Here is a 22,057-nt window from a genome sequence, read left to right as displayed (position 1 = left end):
AAACAAGAGTTCAACAAGGTTATTCCGCCTTCGCTATAACCACCAACGCCAACTCCTCTCAGCAGCTCCCCGTGCCGGCTCGTTACCCGCCGCCCGGGAGCGGCGAGGAGCGGGCGGGCGCGCGCACCAGCGCGGCCGCCTCCGGCCACCAACACCGGCCGCAAGCCGTTCCGCACACCTCGGGGGAACCCGCGCAGGGGGTGACGCGGGCGGCCCGGCGGCCCCGCCGTACCGTGCGGCCCGGTACGCGGCCGCGCTCCCTCAGCGCTCCCGCGGGGCCGCGGTGCGCCTGCGCGCCGCCCTCCCGCCGCCGTGGCCGAGGCGCGGCCCCGCCCCCGGCGCGCGCTGCGCAGGCGCGGCGGGAGGGCCGGCGATGAGCGTCCTGCTGCCCAATATGGCGGACTTCGACACGATCTACGAGCTGGAGGAGGAGGACGAGGAGGAGCAGGACGAGCCCGAGCCCGTGGTGCGGAGCCAGGAGCTGCCCCGGCCCCGCGACGCGCCCGATCCCGTAGCGGTACGGGGCGCCGGGCACATCACCGTGTAAGGAAGGAGCGGGGGCAGCGTGAGGGGCCGGTGTGGCGGGGCCGGGCGGGAGCGCTGAGGGCAGCGGGAGCTCCGTGCCCCGGCCCCGCGGGGCCGAGAGCCGCAGCCCCGCGCCCCGCTCCGTGAGGGGAGCTGTGCTGGGAACGTGGCTATTTTCCGGTAGCTTGAGGGAAACCCCCAGCCGTGGATGAGCAGCCGGAGTTGGCTGTCGGGTGCCGAGGCTGCAGCGCAGCCCTGGCAGCCCTCCCTGGTTGCTTCTCTTTATCCAAACAATTTGTTAGATAAAAAGCAAAGTCCGCGCGATGCGAGGACGAACAGGCTGTTCGAACCATCTCGCTGTGACCCTTGTGTGCCACGGCTGAGCCAGGGAGCCCCACGCTGCACTGCAGAGGAGGCTCCTGCCCTGCTGTACTTTATCTGCCCCGAACTTAGTTGAGAGTTTGCTTTAGATTGAGTGTTTTTATCACTGGAACACAGCGTGAGCCAGAATGTTTGCTGCTCATTTAAACAGTTGAACAGAAGACGAGCAAGCTGTGTTTCCTTATATGTAATGTTTACTCCTAAGGATTTTCTTAGTATTCTTGCTCCAGCAAGCTGAAGAATTAATAGAAGCAAGTGCATCCTTAACAAGTTGTTGGTTGTCATGTTAATTTTCATGGCAGGGAGGGAGGTATTGAAATTTGTGAATTGCAGAGACCCACCACGCTTGTGTTGCTTTGGATTGCCTAAAATTCCCATTTCTCTCTGTAAATAGGTGCAGTGTGATCTAAGTCCCTGCAGCAAAAGCTCTGGGGAAGGCTCCCGTGGCCTGGGAAGTGGGGCTGGATCTGTGTCCTCCTGGAAGCCTGGAGCAGGCTTGCCTTGAGCTGCTGCCAGTGGGGAGTTGCTGTGCTGCACCGCAGTGCATTTGCTCGTGCAGATGGAATTTCTTTGTGTCCTCACCCCAAATAGCTGCTGGCTTGACTAAAGGAGAGGTGGAACACAGCAAGATGCTCAGAATACCAAGTACCTGGCTTAGGAGTTACCTGATTTGAAGTGCTGAACTGGAAAAAAAATATTACACGCTTATCTGCTTTGCTTTCTGTGATGCTTTTTGTGTGTTAGTGATGTTACTTACTGTTCCTTCTTGGCTCCAGCATCTTTCTGGGATGAGCAGGAGCATCTCCAAGAACTAGGGATGTCTGCATCAAAAAAAGGACTCTTGTCAGTGAAGTGGAAATCCTTAGCTAGCTACATGCCCTTGTAACCACCTGAGCTGAATCCCCATCCAACTTCTTTTCCCTTTCTCCCACCCCTCTCAGCTTTCTTCCTGTAACAGGACCTACCTGCGTGGTAGGAGGCAGCTTTTATCAGCTCTTACTGTATTTTTAAATCTCCTTATACTGATAAAACCAGTTCTTGGGTGTTACCAATAAAATGCAGGTAAACCCTGGACACTGGAGTACACAATCCTAGCCTCCTGTAAAATGGGAACTGGTTGGCTTCCCAAAGAGTCTGTGGTGGAGCTCTGTCACTTTCTGATCACACAGATGCTGCTGCTTTTGAAATCAGTTGGCTGCAGAAGCAGCCTGCTCCAGTTACTGAAGGGAGAGACGTCATCCAGGAAAACCTGGGCTTGTTTGCTCCACCTGTCTGGAGTCCTGCTAGTGAAAATGTCTGTCCTGACAAGTCAGACATCATTAAAAAAAGAAAACCAGTTATCTTTATAAAGCCATTGTTTTCCTTGGATTTTTGTTTTAGAGGTCTCCTGTTCCTCAGCTGACACTGGCTTTCTTGAATGCTTCTGGTGTATAGAGAAGGGATAATTCTCAAACTCAGGGTCATCTGCTTCAGCTTTTCATGTCCAGTTCTCTTATGAAACTCCCAAGTTGGTGGATTAAAACACTCTTAGTTTCTTGCAAGAGACTTTTTATTCTTATGACCTTGTCAGTGAGCTGCTTGCTCTCAGAGTAACTATTCTGCAGTATCCAACTGTACTAAATATAAATTCCAAGAGCTTTCTGAGGGTATTTAGCAGGATCTTGCTTTTCCCACTTCACTTTTGCTAACCCTTCCACCTCTGTGTGTGGTAAAAATGACCATGTAAAGTGTATTTGTTTCATTTTAGTTAGAGAGGATGTGTGTAAAAATGGTGGGCAAGATCTATGTTCATCTTGTCCAGGGTTCTTTGAAAAAATTCTGTCATATTTATTGCTTTCGAAGCTTTTGAATTTTAGCACAGATAAATTACTAGGTCCTAGTAAATGCCTTTTCTTCTGCAATCCCATTTGGATGAGTTATAAACACCTTGTCTGCTGTTTCTCCACAGTCAGTGTGACTGCTTGGTGTATTCAAGTATCTCCACACAGACATTTGTAGTGAAGACTGAGTCATTGCCTAGCAAAGCAAAGGCAATAACTTCCAAAAACAGAGCAGTAAGCAAACTGTAACTTGGCTGTAGGGTTGTATTTATCTGCTATAATTTTTCCGTATCATTAAGTCCATTTGGATGGATGGTAATGAGGTAATGAAATAGCAATTAAACATATTTTTGCCATTAGTATGCAGCTTCCTGCTGAAGTCTGAAAACCTCCTTGTCTGGCTGGAACTTAACTTTTGGTGTTCTGTCCTGTTTTTGTAGGAGTGCCCCAGGGACCAGGGTCCGATGAAAAGTTTATTTTCATCAGCTGGGGAAGGGAGGGAAGAGCCAGTTGAGATAACATTTGAGTATTATCTGGTATTGTTCCACCTTGCACATATTTAAAACAGCAAATGACCTCAGCCTTCCACTCATTACCAAAAACTTCATTTTCCAAAACATCATCTGTGGGTAAGGATTCTTGGATAGCTCTGTTGGCTGCACAGGAAAATGTTCTGAACTGGGGAAGGAGAATTCATCTCAGGGCTCTTGAGGTATGTCATCTTTACCCTCTAATGTTGGCCAAAGCTCAGCTGACACCTCATAAAGAGCAGTGTGGGATCTGAGCTCCACTCTTGCAGAGAGGTTAAACATAACCTGGGTTAGGTGTGGGGAAAGGAGCTGTGCTAGAAGGGGCTTGGAGAGCTTCCCTAAACAGGTTTAACTTGTGCAGTCTTGTAAGGCTGATTACTATCTATAAATGCAGGAGTGGGAGAACTGAGAATGAGGTGAGGTTTGAGTCAAACAAAATAAAAAGGCAAAGCACCTTGAAATTTTTCTCTTCTAAATGTAAGAAAGTGTTTCCAAACTCTTCCTGTTGCAGTTCTGGGGACAGAAAAGCTGATCTCCTGCTTTGTAAACTAATAACTATTATCTTGTGGTACCTGTTGCAGATGAGGTTTGCAACTGGTGGTTCAAGATGTTCACTTCAGCCTTAAGCTGAGGGATTGATGCATTTCTCTTATTGTGGCTCCCTGGGACAAGTTGTGTTCTCACCACTCCTCAGATGGGGGAAAATGAGGTGATGGGATTTGCCTGGTGCCATCCATGCAAGCAGGGAAGGAGGGCCAGAGCTGGCAAGCGAGGTCATCCTAGGTCTGCTGCAGCCTCCAGGAAACAGTGCCTGGCTCTTGGAGGTGCTTGTCATGCAGTGAGAAAACTGCAACAAAGAACGTGGGTGACTGATCTGAATTTCTAAATGTTACACTTGGGGCAGCTTGCACTGAGGAGTCACAGAACTGGCCCAGAAATAAATCACCACCAGCTGCTCTTCTAAATGACTTAAGGGCCAGCTACTGAATTTTAGAAGATTTCATAGGCCTGCTCATGCTAGATCACTAGTCTGTTGTAGGAAGTCTAATTAAGTTAATTACCTCTTGATCAATATTTTAGATTTTAGCTTCTGTACATGAACGGTTCTAATAACACGTCAGTAATTTCACAAAGTTGCCTGTAAAGCTGTACGACTGTATAGCATCCTGCTTCAATCTTTTTATTTTATTTGGTTGTTGAGTCACCCCTCTGCTCCATTTAACAGGAGTTTAATGTTTCTAAGCCCTGTAGTAAATAATCACAGAATAGTCTGTAAAACTTCCAGAGATATTTCAGCAAAACTGTGCTAAAGGCCATCAGTGATTCTGACTAAATATAGTATTTAAAGTATAGTTAAAACACCAAGTTATATTCTTTAGCCACTCACAGGTGTCAGAGATGCCATTCTGTAACCCAGGTTTCCTGGACGTGCTGCAGCTGAAGGGAATGTTTTGGCAACTAATAAAAATAAGTTATTTTGGGGTTTTAATATGTGTCATGACATCAGCTTTGAAATTTAACCCAAAACACATTGTGATCTTGCATTCCTAATCAGCTTTATTAATCAGAAAGCACTAATTTATCTTGTTCTTTATGGAAATTGGGGTGCAATGGGAATTTTCATGAGTATATTTGATCAGTGAGATAAAAGACACTACCTGTGGCTTAGGAAGTGTTTGAACTCTGAATTGTTGAAGGTCAGAGGAGGGTTCTGAGGAGCTGGTACATGTTTGCTCTTTTTTCCAATTTCTTTTGCTGTATCCTAAGCTGCTGCTCCTGGCCACTGTAAGAATCAGTGCTGTGGACAAGATGGACCTTTGGCATGATTTAGTGGAATTGGTCTGTTAGATGGGTAAATAGTTCTTGAATTTTCCAGTAATTCTTTTATTGTGTTGTCTGATTGCTCCTGCTCTGTGATCATTCCAGGTTGTTCTATTGCTGATGCACCAAAAAGTCTGGGTTCCTCAAAGCCAGCTTGTGAATGTGCTTTATAATTTTAGTCTTTTTTATTTTTTTTAAAGACTGGAAAGACTTCTTCATTGCTCTCCAAGCTTCCTTAAAACTAAATATATAAGATTACAAAACCTGGAAGATTTCAGCTTGAAAAGGTACAAAATGTGGAGGCTGACTTGCCAGATTAAAAAGAAAATGGAAATGTTCTATGTTAGTAACCTTTGTGCTTGCCTAAAATCTTGCTGGTTTTATTGTTTGGGCTTTTTTTGTGACGTTTTACACAGCTACTGCTCTTTACAAGAGGCTCTAACTTAAATTATTCATTGAAGGACTGGATTGAACTTCACCAGTGTTGTTGCCAAACATTTCAGTTACTGGATTTCTAGAGCCAGCACGAGTTCTTCTGTCCTGCCTCTCCTTTAAGGTTGATTTGACTTTTTGTTACTTGGGAGCAATTCCCATGGTCAGTTTGGGTATGTGGGGTGTTACCCAGTGCCCAGCAGTGTGTATGTGTGATCCAGTGATGGGTGTTGGGACCTTGAGGTGCCTTCCAACCCAAACCATGCCACAAGTCCCTGACATTTCAGCCACACTGCTCTTGGTACCAGTTTGGAGTATGGCAGGTGTCAGTCTGACTCAAAGCAAAGTTTGTTTCTTCAGTAACTCTACAATACAAATGCATTTGTGCTCTTCTTTTGGGCAGTGATTCTTTCAGGTATTTTGATTTTTTTGAACACATATACTCAGGAGATAGTTAAGCAGAGCTGATTTAATGTACAATGTATTTAACTTTCATCAAACATACAGATTGTAGCTGAGGGCCAGCTGCTGCTGTATTTTGTTAAATTACTGATTTTAAAGGTTCAGGAGTTTTGGAATAAGTGGTAACAGGTTTACAAGCCAAACCCAGCTCCCTGGAGCTTTCAGTGGTTATAATGAAAACCTTTTGCTCAAACCCCAAAACACTTCAGTGAAGAGTAATCACAGTGGTACCCAAAATTTGATTTTCTTGAATTTCATAGTTGTTGTAAAACTGTCCTTTGTGTAGGCTCTTATGAGGTACCTTAAGTCAGCCCAAAGGAAGTTTTTAAAAGCACATGGTTATAAATTTCTAGGATGATGATGGATGGGTCCTTGAATCAAACTTCATCTGCTGCATGTGGAACAACTGCATGTGTAAGAAAGTCAAAGGGTTGTTGAACCTGGGATTTCATAGCTGGAGGGTTTTTTCTTACAGAAATCAAAGACTGAAACTTGCTGCCATCCAGTCGGAAAAGGATTTTTGCACTTCTGGAGGTACTGAAGTAAGGCACTGAGCTGTGTTTGTGTCTGGCAATGACTGAATGGTACACGAGACCTTGCATTAACTTAGATCAAAGCTCGTGAAATAATGCAAATGTAAGGGCAAAAGAAATGAATAGTGGTTTCTTTTTAAAGTAAAAACTCTTCTTACATTTTTTTATTAAGGGAAACAAAGTAAGTTAGGTGGAATATATTTTGTTTGTCTCTTTTGTTTTCAAGGTTTGGCTTGAGCAACAAGTTTGATACAGAATTTCCTTCTGTTCTGACAGGGAAGGTAAGTGTGAGATTAAACTGTTCTTTTCAATGGGAGGAGCCAGTGCATCCAGTGGTTTCTGTGTTGGATACCTGAGCATGAACCCACTAAAAACTGTTACCTGTGGCCTGTGTGACCCAGCTGCTCACTGCCCAGTCCCTCAGTGTAGCTGGAAACAAGGAGAATTTGCAGTGATTGTTATCATTATTGACATTCCAAACCCAGCAAAGCTCACCATGGATCCGTCTGTTTCCATGCAGACATGAAAGCAACACTCACTTAACCTTGCTTTTTAAATACCTGGAGTTTGTGCTCCCTCCTGGCTGAATTAAATCAGTACAAACACTAGACCTCTCTTTTGAGTGAGCCTGACAAGCCTTGAGTTTGTTTAGACAAATCTCTGGAAGTGAATCTGTTTTAGCTGAAGCTTTACAGAACAAAACATAGTGTTAAATCTACAAATTAAATAGGTTTTTAGTACAGTTTCACAAATACCATTTAGTTCTGAAAATTAGTGGTGACAAGTCTCTTGCTTTCTCTGGAGTCCTGTCATCTTACTTAATGCAAGTGTAAGAAACTGTAATTTGTAGCTATTAATTCAGTCTTCACTAAATTCTTAGTTAATTTTAAATCATTTTTGTAATTGTATTTTTTTATTTGCTTAATTCTTTTTATCTTAAGTTTTTTTCTTCCTGCTGTTTCATTCTCTAGTGCTTTGTTTTTGCTTTGATTTACATCCCCCTTGTGTATCTTTTCCAGAATTTGGGAGGAAAAAAGTTTATTTGGCTCTTTCTGCTTTGTCTCATGTCATCCTAGAGAGCTGCACTCCCTCTGCAGCCCTTGCAGAGGTTGAGTCATCCCAACAATCCAGCAAACACAGCTGGGTGGTTGCTCCTGCTTCTGCCAGATCCATCTGGGCTTTCTCCTGCTGCATTTTCACACCAGACTACAATGGATAAAACCCTGGTGTTGAGGATGTCCAGCTGTTCTGACAGCAGTACCCCTGAAAAGCAGGTTCTGCTTGGAGTTTTTGGGTGCTGCAAATCAGCCTGGGACTTCTAGGATCTCAGTGAGCTCAGAAAGATAAATCCTACTGATTCCAGTGTGAGGACTGCTGGCAACACTTTGCATTTCACCACTTTGTCTGAGGCTTATTCTTTTCTGGGAAGCTCTTTCTGATCACTGAACAGCCACAATACATTTTGGAAAAAACAATTTTTATGTTCTTTTGCTCAAGTTGTAGTTTATTATAAATAAGCCTGTGGAAAATCCCAGGCAAGAAACATTAAAACTAAATTTAATTATATCATTTCATCTCTTTCTCTCTAATATTTATTTGGGATATTTAAAAAAAAACAACCTACAACCAAGTCTACACTTTTTAATACCAGCATCAGTGGCTGTCACATTTTCCACTTGACTGTCCTCCTGTTGTTAAATAGACAGTGAACAAAAGTTTAATTTAAAGTTCACTTGAGTGCTTGGACTTAATTTAGCAAAGAAAGAAAAGAGGAAATTCTTGTGTTGGTATTTTCCCTTCTTGTTCTGTGGTGTAATCAGTGCTACAGGAGTGGCATGGGCAGGGATTTGCTGGGTGTGGGGATGCTCCTCTGCTGAGAATCTTGGTGTTCTGTTGTCTTGTGGGTTTGTGGGGTTTTCTGAGCGAGGAAATGAATTCCTTTTGTCAGGGGAGAATACCAATCAAACAAGATAGTAAACAGATTTTTCTTCCTGCCTGCCACCACTGCCATGAAAGACATTAAAAACCACAGTTGTGGGTCTTTTGGTTTTTAATCCTTCAGTCAATTGCAAGAAATAAAGAATCTGCTTCTTCCTCTGGTTGAGGCAGTCAATCATCTTAATCCCTATTGAAAATGAAAATTCAGTCATTTTTTCCAGTAAGAAGTTTTTCCTCAAATACCCTGTTAAATAATTCACAATAATCAGTATCACAGTCAACTGAGACCCCACTTTAAGATCCTGTTGTTAAAATGTAATTTTTTTTTGGCTTCCTATGAAATCAAAATTTATGAATAACAGTGATTGTTTATATTTACAAATTGGGATTAAAATGTTTATTCTGAGCTTGCATTGGTCCTCAGCTACTCTAAGGAAATGTCATTGTTTATTCATATTGCCTGTGTAACATTAAGCTGAATGGCTTTGCTCTCCCCTGTGGATTGATATTAATAATAAATCCCATCTGCTGATGGAGTGTGAGAGATGAAGCCATTAGATGGGCTTGGTGGAGTTCTTAGTGCCACTGGTTTTCTTCTGAGTAAATACAGTTGTAAAAGATGCAGGTTTTTAAAGCAGGATGAAAATTAGAGAAAACTCTGTAGCTACACCTTTCTCCCAGGAGCACAAACTTTTGGGATTTATGCCTCATTCTTGAGTTAGTAATTTCCTTAAGCTCCCTGCCCTCAGCCCATCCATGTGATGGCAGCAAACCTTCTGGTTTTCTTTTTCTGCAATGTGGAATCCCCCTCCTCCTTCACCCATTTTCCCAGTCCCCCAGTTTTCAGAGCCTGCACAGCTGTAGGTTAGCCTAGAGCTACATGCTGGTAATTACATCTTCAGTGTTTAATTGAGACTTCATTTGTTGCTTTCCTTGGGAGAGGTGACTGTGTACATTTGAGGGTAAAGCATGGGCAATAAAATAATAAAGGAAAGGAGAATCCCAGGTACATCAGATGTTTGGCGTGGCTAATTCAGCTGGATTAATATTTGTCTTGCAGGATGAGACAGAAACTCACCTGGTTTGTAAATCCCAAGCCAGGCTTCTTTTCAGAGGAACATTATAAGAGAAGATTTGACTACACTTAATACAGAGGCAATATTTAACTTTTAATAATGTAATTGGACCTTGGCCTAAATTGGAATGCTGGTTAAATTGAAATTGTGTGTGCTACAGGTTTACAGGATTATTAATTCTCTTTAACAGCTTTTAACAAAATATTCTCTGTGATATGGAGCACAATAGCACACATTGCTGCAGGTGACCAGAAAATGCTGGAGGCAGCGATCCTGAAGGGGAAAAGTGGAATTTCCTGCTCTGATCTCAAAACAAAAGGGGTCCTGCCCAGAGAGGAGTGTGCAGTGCAGGGCAGGCTGAGCCATAAAGTCAGGCTGGGCATTGTGGTGCTGCTGTGCTGTGATTGATAGGGCTGCTGATCATCATGATTGAAGGAGGAGATCAGGCCTGCTGGGCCTTGCTGCCCCCCTTCCTGTGTTTGGAGATCCTCCACATCCTGTTGTAAAATATTATGACACCCCTTCCTTTCCTTTTATGTTTTTTTGTTTTGTTTTGTTTTTTCGCTCCTAAAAGGAGCTAATGTCCCTTCCCAAGGTGTACAGCACAGCCAGGAGCAAAGTGCTTATCTCATTCTTTCCAAGAGCCAGACACAAACTCTCCAAGAGATTTCCAGAATTACTCAGAACTGAGCTTTCTTAGGGAGCTGTCCTTGTGCAGGGGGAGCTGTTAATTCTGTTTGTTTGAAATACATCAGCCCCTTCACATACACCTTTCAAAAGCTGTACCTGCAAGAAGGCAAGAGTTAAAATTGTGTCAGAAAATCACCATTTCTGTGGTGACTTTCATTTGGATTCCATTTCATTATTAGATTAGAATAATTATTTACAGGTATTTTGTGCTTAATCACTGTGTAATAATGCTTAATTGTCACTGAGCTGTAAACTGAGCAACAAAATTGTGATTTCTTCTGTTTATCACAACATGAGGCTCATCTTGCTGTCCAGTTCCTTTAGTTTCAGATGAAAATGTGTCATTAGTGACAGAAATGTTTCTTGTGATTCCATTTCCTAAAGGCAGAAACAATCCAATAGTTGGGGTTAGTCAAAAGCATCTTAAGTAATTTCATCTTATGTTGTAGCTGGGAGATTCACCTTTACATGAAAATATTTGGTGAGTTAGCAGGTAGTGGTGCTTTCATGCTACTATATTAAGGTAAACATCAGACCAAAACTCCTGAAATGGGGATTTTCTGTTGCTTAGTGGCATCCAAAGTTAGTTTCTGGTTTAGCCATTTGCTCTGCAGGAATGAGAGTACTTCAACTTTCATCTTAAAATATAGGAACATGTTACCCTGATGTGAACAGTGAGTCCCTAAAAATTATCACAGGAAGAGGGACTCTCCCTGGGCTTTCTTCTTAGGCCCCAAATTTTTCTGCCAGCTGTGATCTGAGATCTGGTTGAGTTCTCTTTATGTTGGATGTTACCACTGATAAGGGTTATTCTTGTTAAACTGAATTCTGGGCTGTGCCATTCCATTGTCTGTGGCAAGTTTGTTCAGCTGGATTTGGAGGTTGGCTGTGTTGTTGTCAAGGTCCAGTAAATTCTGTGTCTGAAGGAAAAGGAAACATTCTTTTTTCTTAGGAAGTCTCATTACAAAAGTATGAATGGGTTCTAGGGAAAAAACGACTTATTTTTGTATTTCACATAGACAGAATATAACATTCTAAAAGACTTATCAAAGGAAGTGCCAATTGTAGATATCTAAATATGAGGCACATGGAAACTTTGTTAGGAGTTGAGAATGTCAATTAATGTAGGAATCTCAGTTTACTTTGAGGCAGTGACTGCAGCAGCTGCCTGAGGTTACTGCAAACCACCAGCCCAGATGTTCTTTTCTACAAAACACTCTCCCACGTTGAAGATGAAATGCTTTTGCTCATGTGCATCTGGTATTTGTTATATCCCAATACAAGATCTGGCACTGGCAAAGAAATCCATAAAACCTTGTTCCAGAGACATGCAAGTTTGCCACATTACAATGAGATTTTTTTTTCATTGCAGATGTCCCAGTACAAAGGATCTCAGGGGTTTCTTTGACCATTTTCTTTTTTTTTTCCCCTAAACCGTCTCTTGTAAAACAAACAATTCTTTTTAGTTGCTCCATTTGTAGATGTAAAACAAAACAGTCTATTTAATGTGGGAGGGGAACAAAATAATTACTTTCTATGTATTTATTAATTCCTGCTATAAAATAATCACAAATTATGTTCTCATGTTATTAACTGTAGGCCTGGCTGGTGTGCAAGCCCAGCTGCCCCCTGACTCTGTAGTGCCTGGTGACCTGAATGGCCAGGAAACAGATGTTACATTTATTTACTCCCTTCCCTGCAATGCTTTAAAGAATTCAGCTCAATAGCAGAGGCAGCAGCATCAGGTCCTCTCCATTTCCTGCCCTGTGGCTTTGCTCCTGCTGAAAAGGATCTTTGTCATTAAATGAACTTTTGTTGGTGTTGCTGCCCTTGTTTGCAGCGTCAGAGGAGCAGAGCTGGGCTGCCCTGGGTGGGGGTTGTGTACAGACCCACACTGGGGTCTGCCTCCACATGGCAGGGAGGTAGGGAAGATGGGCTTTTTAATTGTTCTGAGTTGTGCCTGCCTGCTCAAGTCTCTTGTTGGTCCTGATTTATTCTGCTTTGTGTATTTGAATGCTGGACTGCATTAGAGTCAGGGGTGTCATCTTGGAGTCACTGCCTCAAATCCTTGTTTGACTCGTCAGATGGAGTGACTTGGATTGTGTAGGGAGATGAGGGATTTGGGGTGTGTGAGCAGGTGAGAAATGCAGTTGTTGGAGAAAAGAGCTTCTTTCTGATACAAAATGTGTAATTCCACTGTGGAACTGCACTGGTAGTACAGGTGTAAGATGCTTATTCCTTAATTTCAGAAAGCTAGGTTTCAATAAGTAGGTTTTGTTCCTAACCCTGTTCAAGGTGCATTGCTCTGCCTTTAACACAATCCAGTGTATTTCTTTCTAGGCTTCCCTGTTTAGGGAAGCAGCCACGAGGGAAGTTGTGGCTTCATGATGGCCACTTCAGGAAGTTATTTGTGGACAGAGCCTTCACCCAGGCACAGTGTAGACTTAGATGGGTGTGACACTAATTTGGACAATATTCTCCTTTTCTGTGGTACCTATTTTTACTACAGTGCTCCCACATTCCCTTGGAAAGCTGACATCTCTCATTCTTCTGTGCTTTTGCTCAGTGTAGCCAGTGCATGTATTGCCCAGCTGTGTCCCAGTTCTGATTTTGTCTGGGCCTATTGTTTTTTCAGACCCATCTATTAATTACTGGTGCAATAAATAGAGATGAGCTGCTCATCTAAAAGGTGGTTGGCTTTTGAGCTCAGGTTTGTGCAGTGCACACACCAGAAATGAATTTGTTGCAGGAAAATTACTTTCCCTGCTGACTGGGTGACCATTGCTTTAGAAGATTGTGTCATTTCCTGTTTCATTTTGACCTGTAGAGGCAATTTCTGAGAAAATACACCTGTGCTGGCTCTCCCTGAAGTTGAGGCCTTGTGTTGCAGGTGGCCCCTGAGGAATTCAAGACCAGCATCAGCCGAGTGAACGCCTGCCTGAGGAAGAACCTCCCTGTCAATGTGAAGTGGCTGCTCTGTGGCTGCCTGTGCTGCTGCTGCACTCTGGGCTGCAGCCTGTGGCCTGTGGTCTGTCTTAACAAAAGAGTGAGTCCATGTTTCATCACATTCTATGGATTTTTAAATTATTGGTAGGATTAATTAACTTTTCATAGTATCTTCCCCATTTTAAAACCCTGGTTTGGCCTCACGTTCAAAAGGTTATTGTGGTTTCCATCTTAGAAAATAGAAAAAATTTGAAATTACATCAAATTACCAGTTGACTCAATAGTTTTAAGAGTAGCTGATCTCATCTCAGTTCAAACAGGATGGAGTATATGATACTCTAATTTTCCAGGATTTTTCAAGGTCTGAGAATTGAGTGGAGAACTGAACCTTCATGACCTCCAGAGAGTGGCAGAATGAGACTGAAAAATCACTTCTCCTCTTCACACCCCCCATCCCCACTCCTCCACCCCCCAAATAAATATTTTTCAAACTTAAAAATCACTTTTTTGTATGCAATAGACACCATAGCATTTCAGAGCTGTGGTGTATTTGCCATATTTTACTGTGTTGTTTCTGTTAAGAACAAGTACAAATTTATTTTCTAAAGACTTCCCCTAACAGAGTTGACCACTCGTGTAATCAGGTCCAAAGTGATAATTTTGGAAAGCACTTTAGTCAATTACCTCTGTGGTTTATGTTTAGAATTGATTTATCAGCAGTACATATTGAGGAAGTGCATTAATGTGTTAACTTGTTGAAATGCTCATCACTGAAGCTGCATCATTAAAAAGTTACAGGACTTCTTTTAGTTCATTTTACCTGCTTTTATAAACTTAATTATTGCAGAGATTTATGCCTGAGAGATACAAAAGGAGTATTTGCAGTTTTAAAGCCATTTTTAATATCTCTGTACCAGTGAAAATCTAAATAAATGCCCATGTTGTGGTGTAATAGTAATTATATGAAATTCTCAAGGCTACAGAGAATATGCACCAAGTAGGGCAAATGATGGCACTTCCATGGGGGTGTGAGGGTGATAACTACCATGCAGTGATTAAAATTAAATGTATACCATACAGGATCATTGCAGTTTTCTTTTTGTGACCTTCAAAATCACTGAAACTTGAGAAATCATCTCCTCTCCACAGTCGTGAAAAGAGCAGGACATGAAGGACACATTTGGTAGCCAAGAGCTGAAAATAATTTGTTGTGAACTGCAGTTTGGTGGTGAGGGTTTTTTTCAAGATCCAGATCACAATTCCCTTAGCAAAATCTGGAAATTAAATGTATGGAAATCTGTGTTTTCAGCAGAACACCTGCAGTGAGTGCAGGATTTGGCCAGGAGACTGTGTTGTGTTGGCTGTGGGAGGTAAAAACACCACATTCAAAAGGATCTCTTACTAACTAAATGAGCTCTGGAAAAGCCACAGGCCTAAGTTGGACTTGATCTTAGAAATTTTTCCAGTGATTCTGAGTTAACAAATAACCCCTGAGTGTTTTCCTTTTTTGAAAAAAGGGGAAGTGGGGAGTTGAGGTGATAAGATTTCCATGTATTTCTTCTTTGGTTTGTTCTACTTTTATAAACTTAACTTTATATAAATTCACCTTAGCCAGACATGCAGCAGTGAGATCCTGCTGGAGGAGACCAGCTGCTGAACCATTTCTGATACACTTCTGACTTCCTTTCTAGACTAGAAGATCAATTCAGAAGTTATTAGAATGGGAAAATAACAGACTATATCATAAGGTAAGAAAAGAGTGCTTGTTTTTTTCAGCTTTAAGAATACTGGCAATGAAGAATGTTACAATCTTGTCATAATTCCACACTTTATACTGATCCTAAACAATAGATCCTAATAATTCAGTGTTGCTAATGCTTGTTACATTACCCATCCAAACAAGGCTCTGCTAATCCTTTGTTAATTATTTCCTTAGCTTGGTTTGCACTGGAAGCTGAGTAAAAGGAAATGTGAAACTAGCAATATGATGGAATATGTGAGTATTGCTGTTACTTACTGCTATTCAACAGAACTATGATTTAATAGAGAAAGCCCTTCACTTAGTGACCCTGTGCAAAAAGGTCTCCCAGACAAATGTGCAGTTTGGTCTGTAACTTAGAATGAGGGAGACCCACTGGGGCTTCCTGCATTGGGGTGATTCCCACACCAGCACCAGTCCATAGCTCCTTAACACTTACCCACCTTTTCCAGTGGTGTTCATAACCCCTTTGATTCAAATACTTTTGCAGAAATATTGCATCTTTACAGTAATGTGGTTTTTTTGGTGGGACCTTTTTTGTTTTTGGTGTTTTGTTTTTTTTCTGCCAGCTCTAAATTTCATATGGTTGTAAACAAGACAGACCTTGTAGGAAAGCAGAATTTCAAATATTTCTGTGGTTCTACCACTCCCCTATCCACTTTAACATGTAGCTCTGAAGATTGTGTAGGGAAAGAGATCCACCACAAAAAAAGCCAAGCACCCAGAATCCCTTTATTTCAGAATGACTGCAATCTCTGCTTTGTTACCTTGGGGAACATTCCCTCCTCTCTATCTCAGATATATTTAGTCTTATGAATTAGCTAATGTTCATGGAAACTGTGCTGAAGCTTTGAACTTTTTGGTTACTGTCTTCTGTTCTTGTCTTTTTTCCCTTCTTCAACAGGTAATATTAATAGAGTTCTTACCAAAATACCCCATATTTCGACCTGACTGAGGAACAGCATTGGTCTTTCATGTTACCTGTCATTTTCTACCCTTAGTGCCTTGTAGATGATTTTGGAAAGAAGATGGTCTACTTTGCTGTGACTTAAAAATGTTCTTCAGTAGAAATCTTCCTTGCTGTTACTTTCTTTTGTTAAGAAGAGAACAATTTGCACATTTTTTTATGTTCAACGAGGCTTCTATGTTGCACTCTGAATTTTTAACATTACCAATAACTGATAGAGTTGCCACTAGGGATCTTAACATCAGTGCTGCTTAAACTTGTTCTGAGCATGCTGCCTTATTAATTTCTCTCTTTGCTGTCCTCCAATGTGCATCCTAAAGCTGTGTCATCCTATATTCATCCTAAGTGTTGCAATCCTAGAAACCCTCAGTAGGAATGCCCAGGTAAACTCCAGTAGTAATGATTTTAGTAGAACCTGCTTGCATAGGACTTGCAATCAACAGCACTGGTTTTGTCCTGCACTTTGCAAAATCATCACTTACATTTTAGGGGGTTCTTTAGTTTACCCACTATGGATTTGTAAATATTGACTCTTTGCATAATGTAAAGTGTGGTATGCCAAGGTTTACAGAATGTATTATAGCTCTTATTCTATTGCCAACAGTCCCCAGCATCTGTTCCATGTGCTCGTTCCCCTGGGATTGTACAGCCCCACCCACACTGCTTTTATGGGAAAGCCATAACGAGTTTGTACATATGTCAGATGTGTAGGGCTCAGTTGCACTTTGTTTAGTAAATGGATGAAAAATGCATAGCATTTCTGTCTTTATTTTGAAGAGTGTTTCAGGTGGTGTTTGCAGCACCTGAAATATGAAGCTGAAATCTTCACCTCTGCAAAAGCTGTTTGTGGGGTAGATGGCAGCTGCTATTAACAAAATACCCTAAAGTCTCTTTTGAAGTGAGGAATATATATGGATGTTAAGTTCTGTTTTGTTTTGAAGTCAGGAAAAATTAGCCTCGAATCGGAGATCTTCGTTACAGAAGAGAAAAATTAGGAACAGCCAAATCCAAGCTGAAGCAGCACCTTTGTTACTGTTGTGGTGTGGTTGTACTTCAGCATTTTCACAGTTAAGAGACATGAAGTCCCTTCCAGTGGAAAGAGGTTTTATCTCAGTCAAAGTGGAGTTTCCAGACATGCTGAGGGGAGGAAGTGCAGCAGTTGAAAGGGCTCCTGAAGATGTTTTGGCAGTCAGGCACTGTCTGGAGAGCCAGGAAAGCCTTGTGGAATTCAGTATTATTTTGGATTCTTCCCCGTTTGCCTGATCTCAGGAAGGGAAGTCATTGTAGAAAAACTTCCTCTAATGGCTGATCTAAGCAAGAGCACTTGATAAAAGAAAGCAAATGGAAATTGTTGTAAGTTCCCTGCCTTTCCTAACTAGAAATAACAAAGCCCAACAGATAACTGAGCATCTGCAAGTTGTGGTGGATTTCATTATCAGTGTCCAGGCATTTCTTTGCAGCATCTTGACTCCCTGCCACATCATCCCAAGTTGCTTCTTAGTTTCAGGGTGGCTTGGGGTTTCCTCTGAATGTATTTGCATCTCTCCAGTTTGCAATATGCTATTAAAATACAGTGTTTGTAAGACATTGCATCCTAATACCTGTAGTAGGTCAGATTCCTTGTACACAGTGTTTACAGAAGGCCAGTTTTATGCAAGTTGTTACTCAAAGGGAAGTTTGTGCTGTTTCCTGTCCCAGACTGATGGTTCAGAGTTTGAAATCTGCATGTTTCATGCAGAAACTTTGTTTGACTGGTAGATTGGTGACACTAAATGTGTATTTGAATTTGTAACATGAATAAAAACCTCCTGTGTTGTTTGAAATTATCATTAGCTACACCTTGCAATTCAGATTTCCATTGCACAACCAAGCAAAATGTTGTCTCCAATTTATTTCTTTTTTTGTGGGGGGATGAGTGTTAACTGGAAGCAGAGAAAATAATGGCAGAAAAGGCAGAGTAAACCAAAACTGAAATGGCACACTCAGTTCTTTCTTTGGGTTTTACAGACAAATGAGTTTCTGGAGTAATTATGGAAAAATGGAAGTTTCTTACTGTTCTGTCAGAACTTTGTTGTGCAAAATACTCAAGAAATCTCAGCAGGTTCTGATTTTCTTCTTCATACAACTCTGTTTTCTCCCTGTACTTGTCCAAATGGGAGAACAGGCACTTCCCATGGAACCACAGAATGGGGTGGGTGGAAGGGACCCCAAAGCTCCTCTCCTTCCACCCCCTCCTTCCACTAGCCCAGGTTGCTCAGAGCTCCATCCAAACTGGCCTTGAACACTTAAGCACATGATATTAATTTGTAAAGTTTACATTTTAAGTACATAAATCCTATACATTTTAATTTGTCCTTAATTATTACTTGTGCAGTCTTCAAACTATGAATGGGTCTTGTCTTTGTGTTTTAATTGACATTTAATTATGTGGCCATAACATAAAGAACCAGAGCCAAACCTGTCATTTGCAGTAAGCTCCATGTTTTAATAAGCAGATAAATTTGCATTGAAATGCAAAACCAGCAGCAGTATTATATTTGCATGTGAAAGCTCACTGGAAGGTGAAGGCAGCTGGCAGTGCTGCTGTGAACTCTGCACAGGTTCTTTTTGCTTGGGCTGTCCTTTAATACCAAAACATCACAGGTAATTCTGTCTCCCAAGACTGGAAATCCCATTTTTGACAGTAAATGATCAGCACGAGTTGGTGAACTCTTCATGGAGGGTATCTGTCAGAAGCTGTAGCAATGTAACAGATTAATGTCAGCAGAGTGAGTGGAAGTGATAAAGAAAGTGCCTTGGCTGGTCCAGCACCACTGTGCAGAGAAGGAGAAAAGGGAGCTAACTGCTCCCTCTCAGGAGTGGGAGTTTGCAGCAGATTTCTAAAAGCAGCTACTGTCTACCAAATCAGTGTTTATTTCTTCACATCAACATGTTGACGCTAATTTTGTTTCTAGATTTTATCCAGGAAATCTTTGGGTTGGTATCTAGAAAGTTTTGTATCTGGAGAGTACTGAAGGAGTGCAGAACTCTGGCAGAGCATCAAAGCTCCTCCTTAGTGATTCCCCCTGCTCCTGCAGAGGTGTTTTCCCAGAGGAGGAACACAGCAGTGTTCAAGCATGCACACCCCAGTCTAGGCAGTGTGGGTTCAGTTGAAAATGGGTGACTTTTAAACTGAGGAAAAAAATTATTAAATCTGGTGTGGTTTTGATAATTTAAAAAAAAAAAGTTCCTATGCTCTTGATAGGTACAAAACTCCATATGCAAAACCATAAATTGATGTTTATTATTGTCCCACTGACAGTTTACTACATTTTCTTGTCAACACACTACCATTGGAGCAATAAAAATGTCAAGCTATTAACATTCACCATCAATTATTTATCACTTTAGTAAGCAATGTTATGTGATTCTTCTGCCATTCTTTTGTTTTCTGCTTTTGGTGTTCTTACAGTGTTGTAACATACTTGTATTGCTTCTGAAAAGTGGTTTTGTTTAAGCTGTATGAAACTGTGTTCTTAACACTTTTATTCTGTTTACAAGTGAACAGCCACTTTTTTAACAGGACCTCACGTCTGGAGAGTTTTCTCTCTATTTTTTATTTTAAATGAAAATAAAATTCTAACTGAGCTTGCTTTCTATAATTTACTGCACTGGCTTGTGCCATTGAAAGAAGCTGGAAGTCAGACATGCTTCATCACTTTGAGACATTTTTCTTTAATTAAACTCAAAGTTGAAAACCTTGAGTAGTGCAATGTGTTTATGAAAAAAAAACCCTGGAATTCCCTGCGTCTTTCTCTGTGGAGGTGCTGTAGTGGGATGGCAGTGGTGGGGTGTGTCTAAATGAGACACGCCTGACACAGCCAGGCCAAACAACAAGGCTTGGGAAAAAAAGCTTAGGAAGGATTTCCAAAGATGAAAACTGCGAAATTGTCATTAATCTGATTTTCCTGGGTGATCCACCTTCCTGCCAGGTGGAGTCTCCATCCCTGGGAGATTTGGAAAAGGTGTGGATGTGGTTTAGTGGTGACCACGGTGGTGCTGCTGGTGGAGGTTGCACTTGCTGATCTCCAAGGCCTTTGCCAGCCTTAACAATTCCATTGTTTTTTGGTGGGCTCACAGACCCCCCCGGTAAGGGAGGAAGGAATCTCTCCCTGCAGCATTCCTCTCCAAAAGCAGAGGTTTTCTCACACCTCCCGGGGAGCCAGCCTGAGCAGGGACAGTGAGGGTGAGCAAATCCTGGCTCCCAGAGGGGTTTGTGCCCAGCACAACGCAGCCCTTTGTGTGTGACCAGCCTGCCTTTGGGGCTGTGAAAGCAGGACTTCAAACTAAAGCCTTTGGCTCATCCCTGGGGGAAAAACATGCATTCCTGAAAGTGGCACGTGCAATGTTTGTGTTGGAAGTTGTTCTGGGCAAACCCAGGGCTGCTGGAGCATGGAGCTGATCCTGGATGTTGGCTGAGAAACGCCGGGAATGTTTCTGGGATGTTCAGCCAAAAGGAGGATGAGGGGCTGAGTCAGGAGTTCATTCCCTGGGGGCTTTAGGAGATGTAATTGCCCAGACTTAGCAGCAAAGGCCTGTGTTAAGGATATTTGGGATTTGGCCCTGACTCTGTTGGAAGGCAGTCTCAGACCTGTTGGTAGAGCAGCTTGCTGTGGTGTCTGTGCCAGTGTATTTATAATGCTGTGTCTGTCATCACTTGAACTGTTCTAGCTGAGTTTATTTTTTCTAGTGAAACTTGGAGAGACTTCAACCCTTCATTTCTTAGACCAAATTAAATGTTAGCCTCCTCTCAAAAGCAAAGTTCTGTTTCTGTTCATCCTGCTTGCATTTATTTGAATTCATTTTCCTTGAATGGGAGTGACCAGGAACAATATTCCAGTTAGTGGCTCATGGCCAAGGCACCAGGTATTTATTTCAGGGTTGACAGTTCCCTCTCTTGTGTGAAAAGAATGTGATCCATTAAATTTAAAGGGTCACATTTGTCTCCTTGGTGGCTGTATTGTATTTCTGATCCATAGCTGTTCTGTGATAAATCTGGGGCTATTTCTCTTCAGCCACTTGTAGTTTATACAAGTTCCCTGCAGACACTCATGAGTCCAGACTCAGCATCTGATTCTTTGTACTGGTGAATCTCTCAATATTTCCATTACTGTGTCCTCCCAGTCCTCCAATTCTCTTTGTATTTGTGCTCCCAGTCTTGTAAAAAGTGTTTAGTACAGGCTGATTCAGTTTGCAAAATTAACACAAATGAGTTTACTAAAAAGATTAGTTCCCACATTGATGCCTGAATTTTGCTTATGATTTTCTAAATGCCCTTTTAGTTATTTAGTCCCTGACGTGCTTTAAATATTTCTGTTATTTCTACATCTGACTGAATCAGTAATTTCCTTGTTGTGGTTTATCTGGGAGATCGAATTTACCTGCACTTGGTTGATTTACATCTGCTTATTTTATAAACATGCAAACAGCAGATTTGGGTCTGGGCTAACCTGCTGAATTCTACATTTTCCCTAATCACTGAATGTATTTAGGTAATGATTCTTTCAATATATTCACATTTTATTTCAGATTCTTTATGTAAACCTCATGATCTAAAGTAGCCTTTTTTCAGCAGTAAATCAAAATTTCTGCAGGAAATAGGTTTGTATGTTTGTATCAGTGATAAATATAACCTGAGATTTTGGCTGGAAAAGAAACACTTCTCACAACAGTGCTGGTCCCATGGGATAGGTAATAAAATTGGAAAGAGGAATTAGAGTAGCTCTCAGACTAATAAGAATTTAAAATTAAAAGGCAAATATTAATCAAAAGGTGATGACTGATCTGTATTTACTGTAAATTATACAGTGTGCAAGCCTGGAGGGGTAATTGAAAGCCACTGCTTCTCCAGACAGTTTCTACAACAATCTCCTTGGACAGTTTTGACAGTGAAGTGTCTGAACAGAGCAGCAAAAGGAATTCTGGGTTTTGTTGTAAATGGAAAAGAGTGGAAAATGGAAAGGCACTGCTGAGGCCTGTTGGTGAGCAGCACTTTCCCACCTCTGCAGAGTTACCCTGGGTACATTGGTGTAACCAGGGATCTCCTCAGGGTAACCAGGGATCTCATCAGGGTAACCAGGGATCTCATCAGGTAACCAGGGATCTCATCAGGGTAACCAGGGATCTCATCAGGTCACC

The 22,057-nt window shown here is 41.8% G+C and overlaps 1 protein-coding gene across 2 annotated transcripts; it reads left to right on the top strand.

Annotated features, from left to right (window-relative positions):
* Nucleotides 1–324: 324 nt before the first annotated feature.
* On the top strand, nucleotides 325–19,623 carry CHIC1 (cysteine rich hydrophobic domain 1). 2 transcript variants are annotated; one of them, XM_064427228.1, is made up of 7 exons: nucleotides 2,109–3,438; nucleotides 6,447–6,505; nucleotides 6,731–6,785; nucleotides 13,099–13,254; nucleotides 14,846–14,902; nucleotides 15,091–15,150; nucleotides 15,818–19,623. In XM_064427228.1, exons 1-7 carry the CDS (start codon nucleotides 3,298–3,300, stop codon nucleotides 15,866–15,868), a joined length of 579 nt encoding a protein of 192 aa, XP_064283298.1. In that variant the 5' UTR covers nucleotides 2,109–3,297; the 3' UTR covers nucleotides 15,869–19,623. The 2 variants fall into 2 exon arrangements, with proteins under 2 accessions (XP_064283299.1, XP_064283298.1); XM_064427229.1 differs by lacking the exons at nucleotides 2,109–3,438; nucleotides 6,447–6,505 and adding an exon at nucleotides 325–543.
* Nucleotides 19,624–22,057: the final 2,434 nt, after the last annotated feature.

Source organism: Passer domesticus, chromosome 7 (assembly GCF_036417665.1).
Source record: "Passer domesticus isolate bPasDom1 chromosome 7, bPasDom1.hap1, whole genome shotgun sequence".
NCBI lineage: Eukaryota > Metazoa > Chordata > Aves > Passeriformes > Passeridae > Passer > Passer domesticus.
Note: the sequence above shows the minus strand (reverse complement) of the source record. Positions and strands in the feature narration are given on the sequence as shown.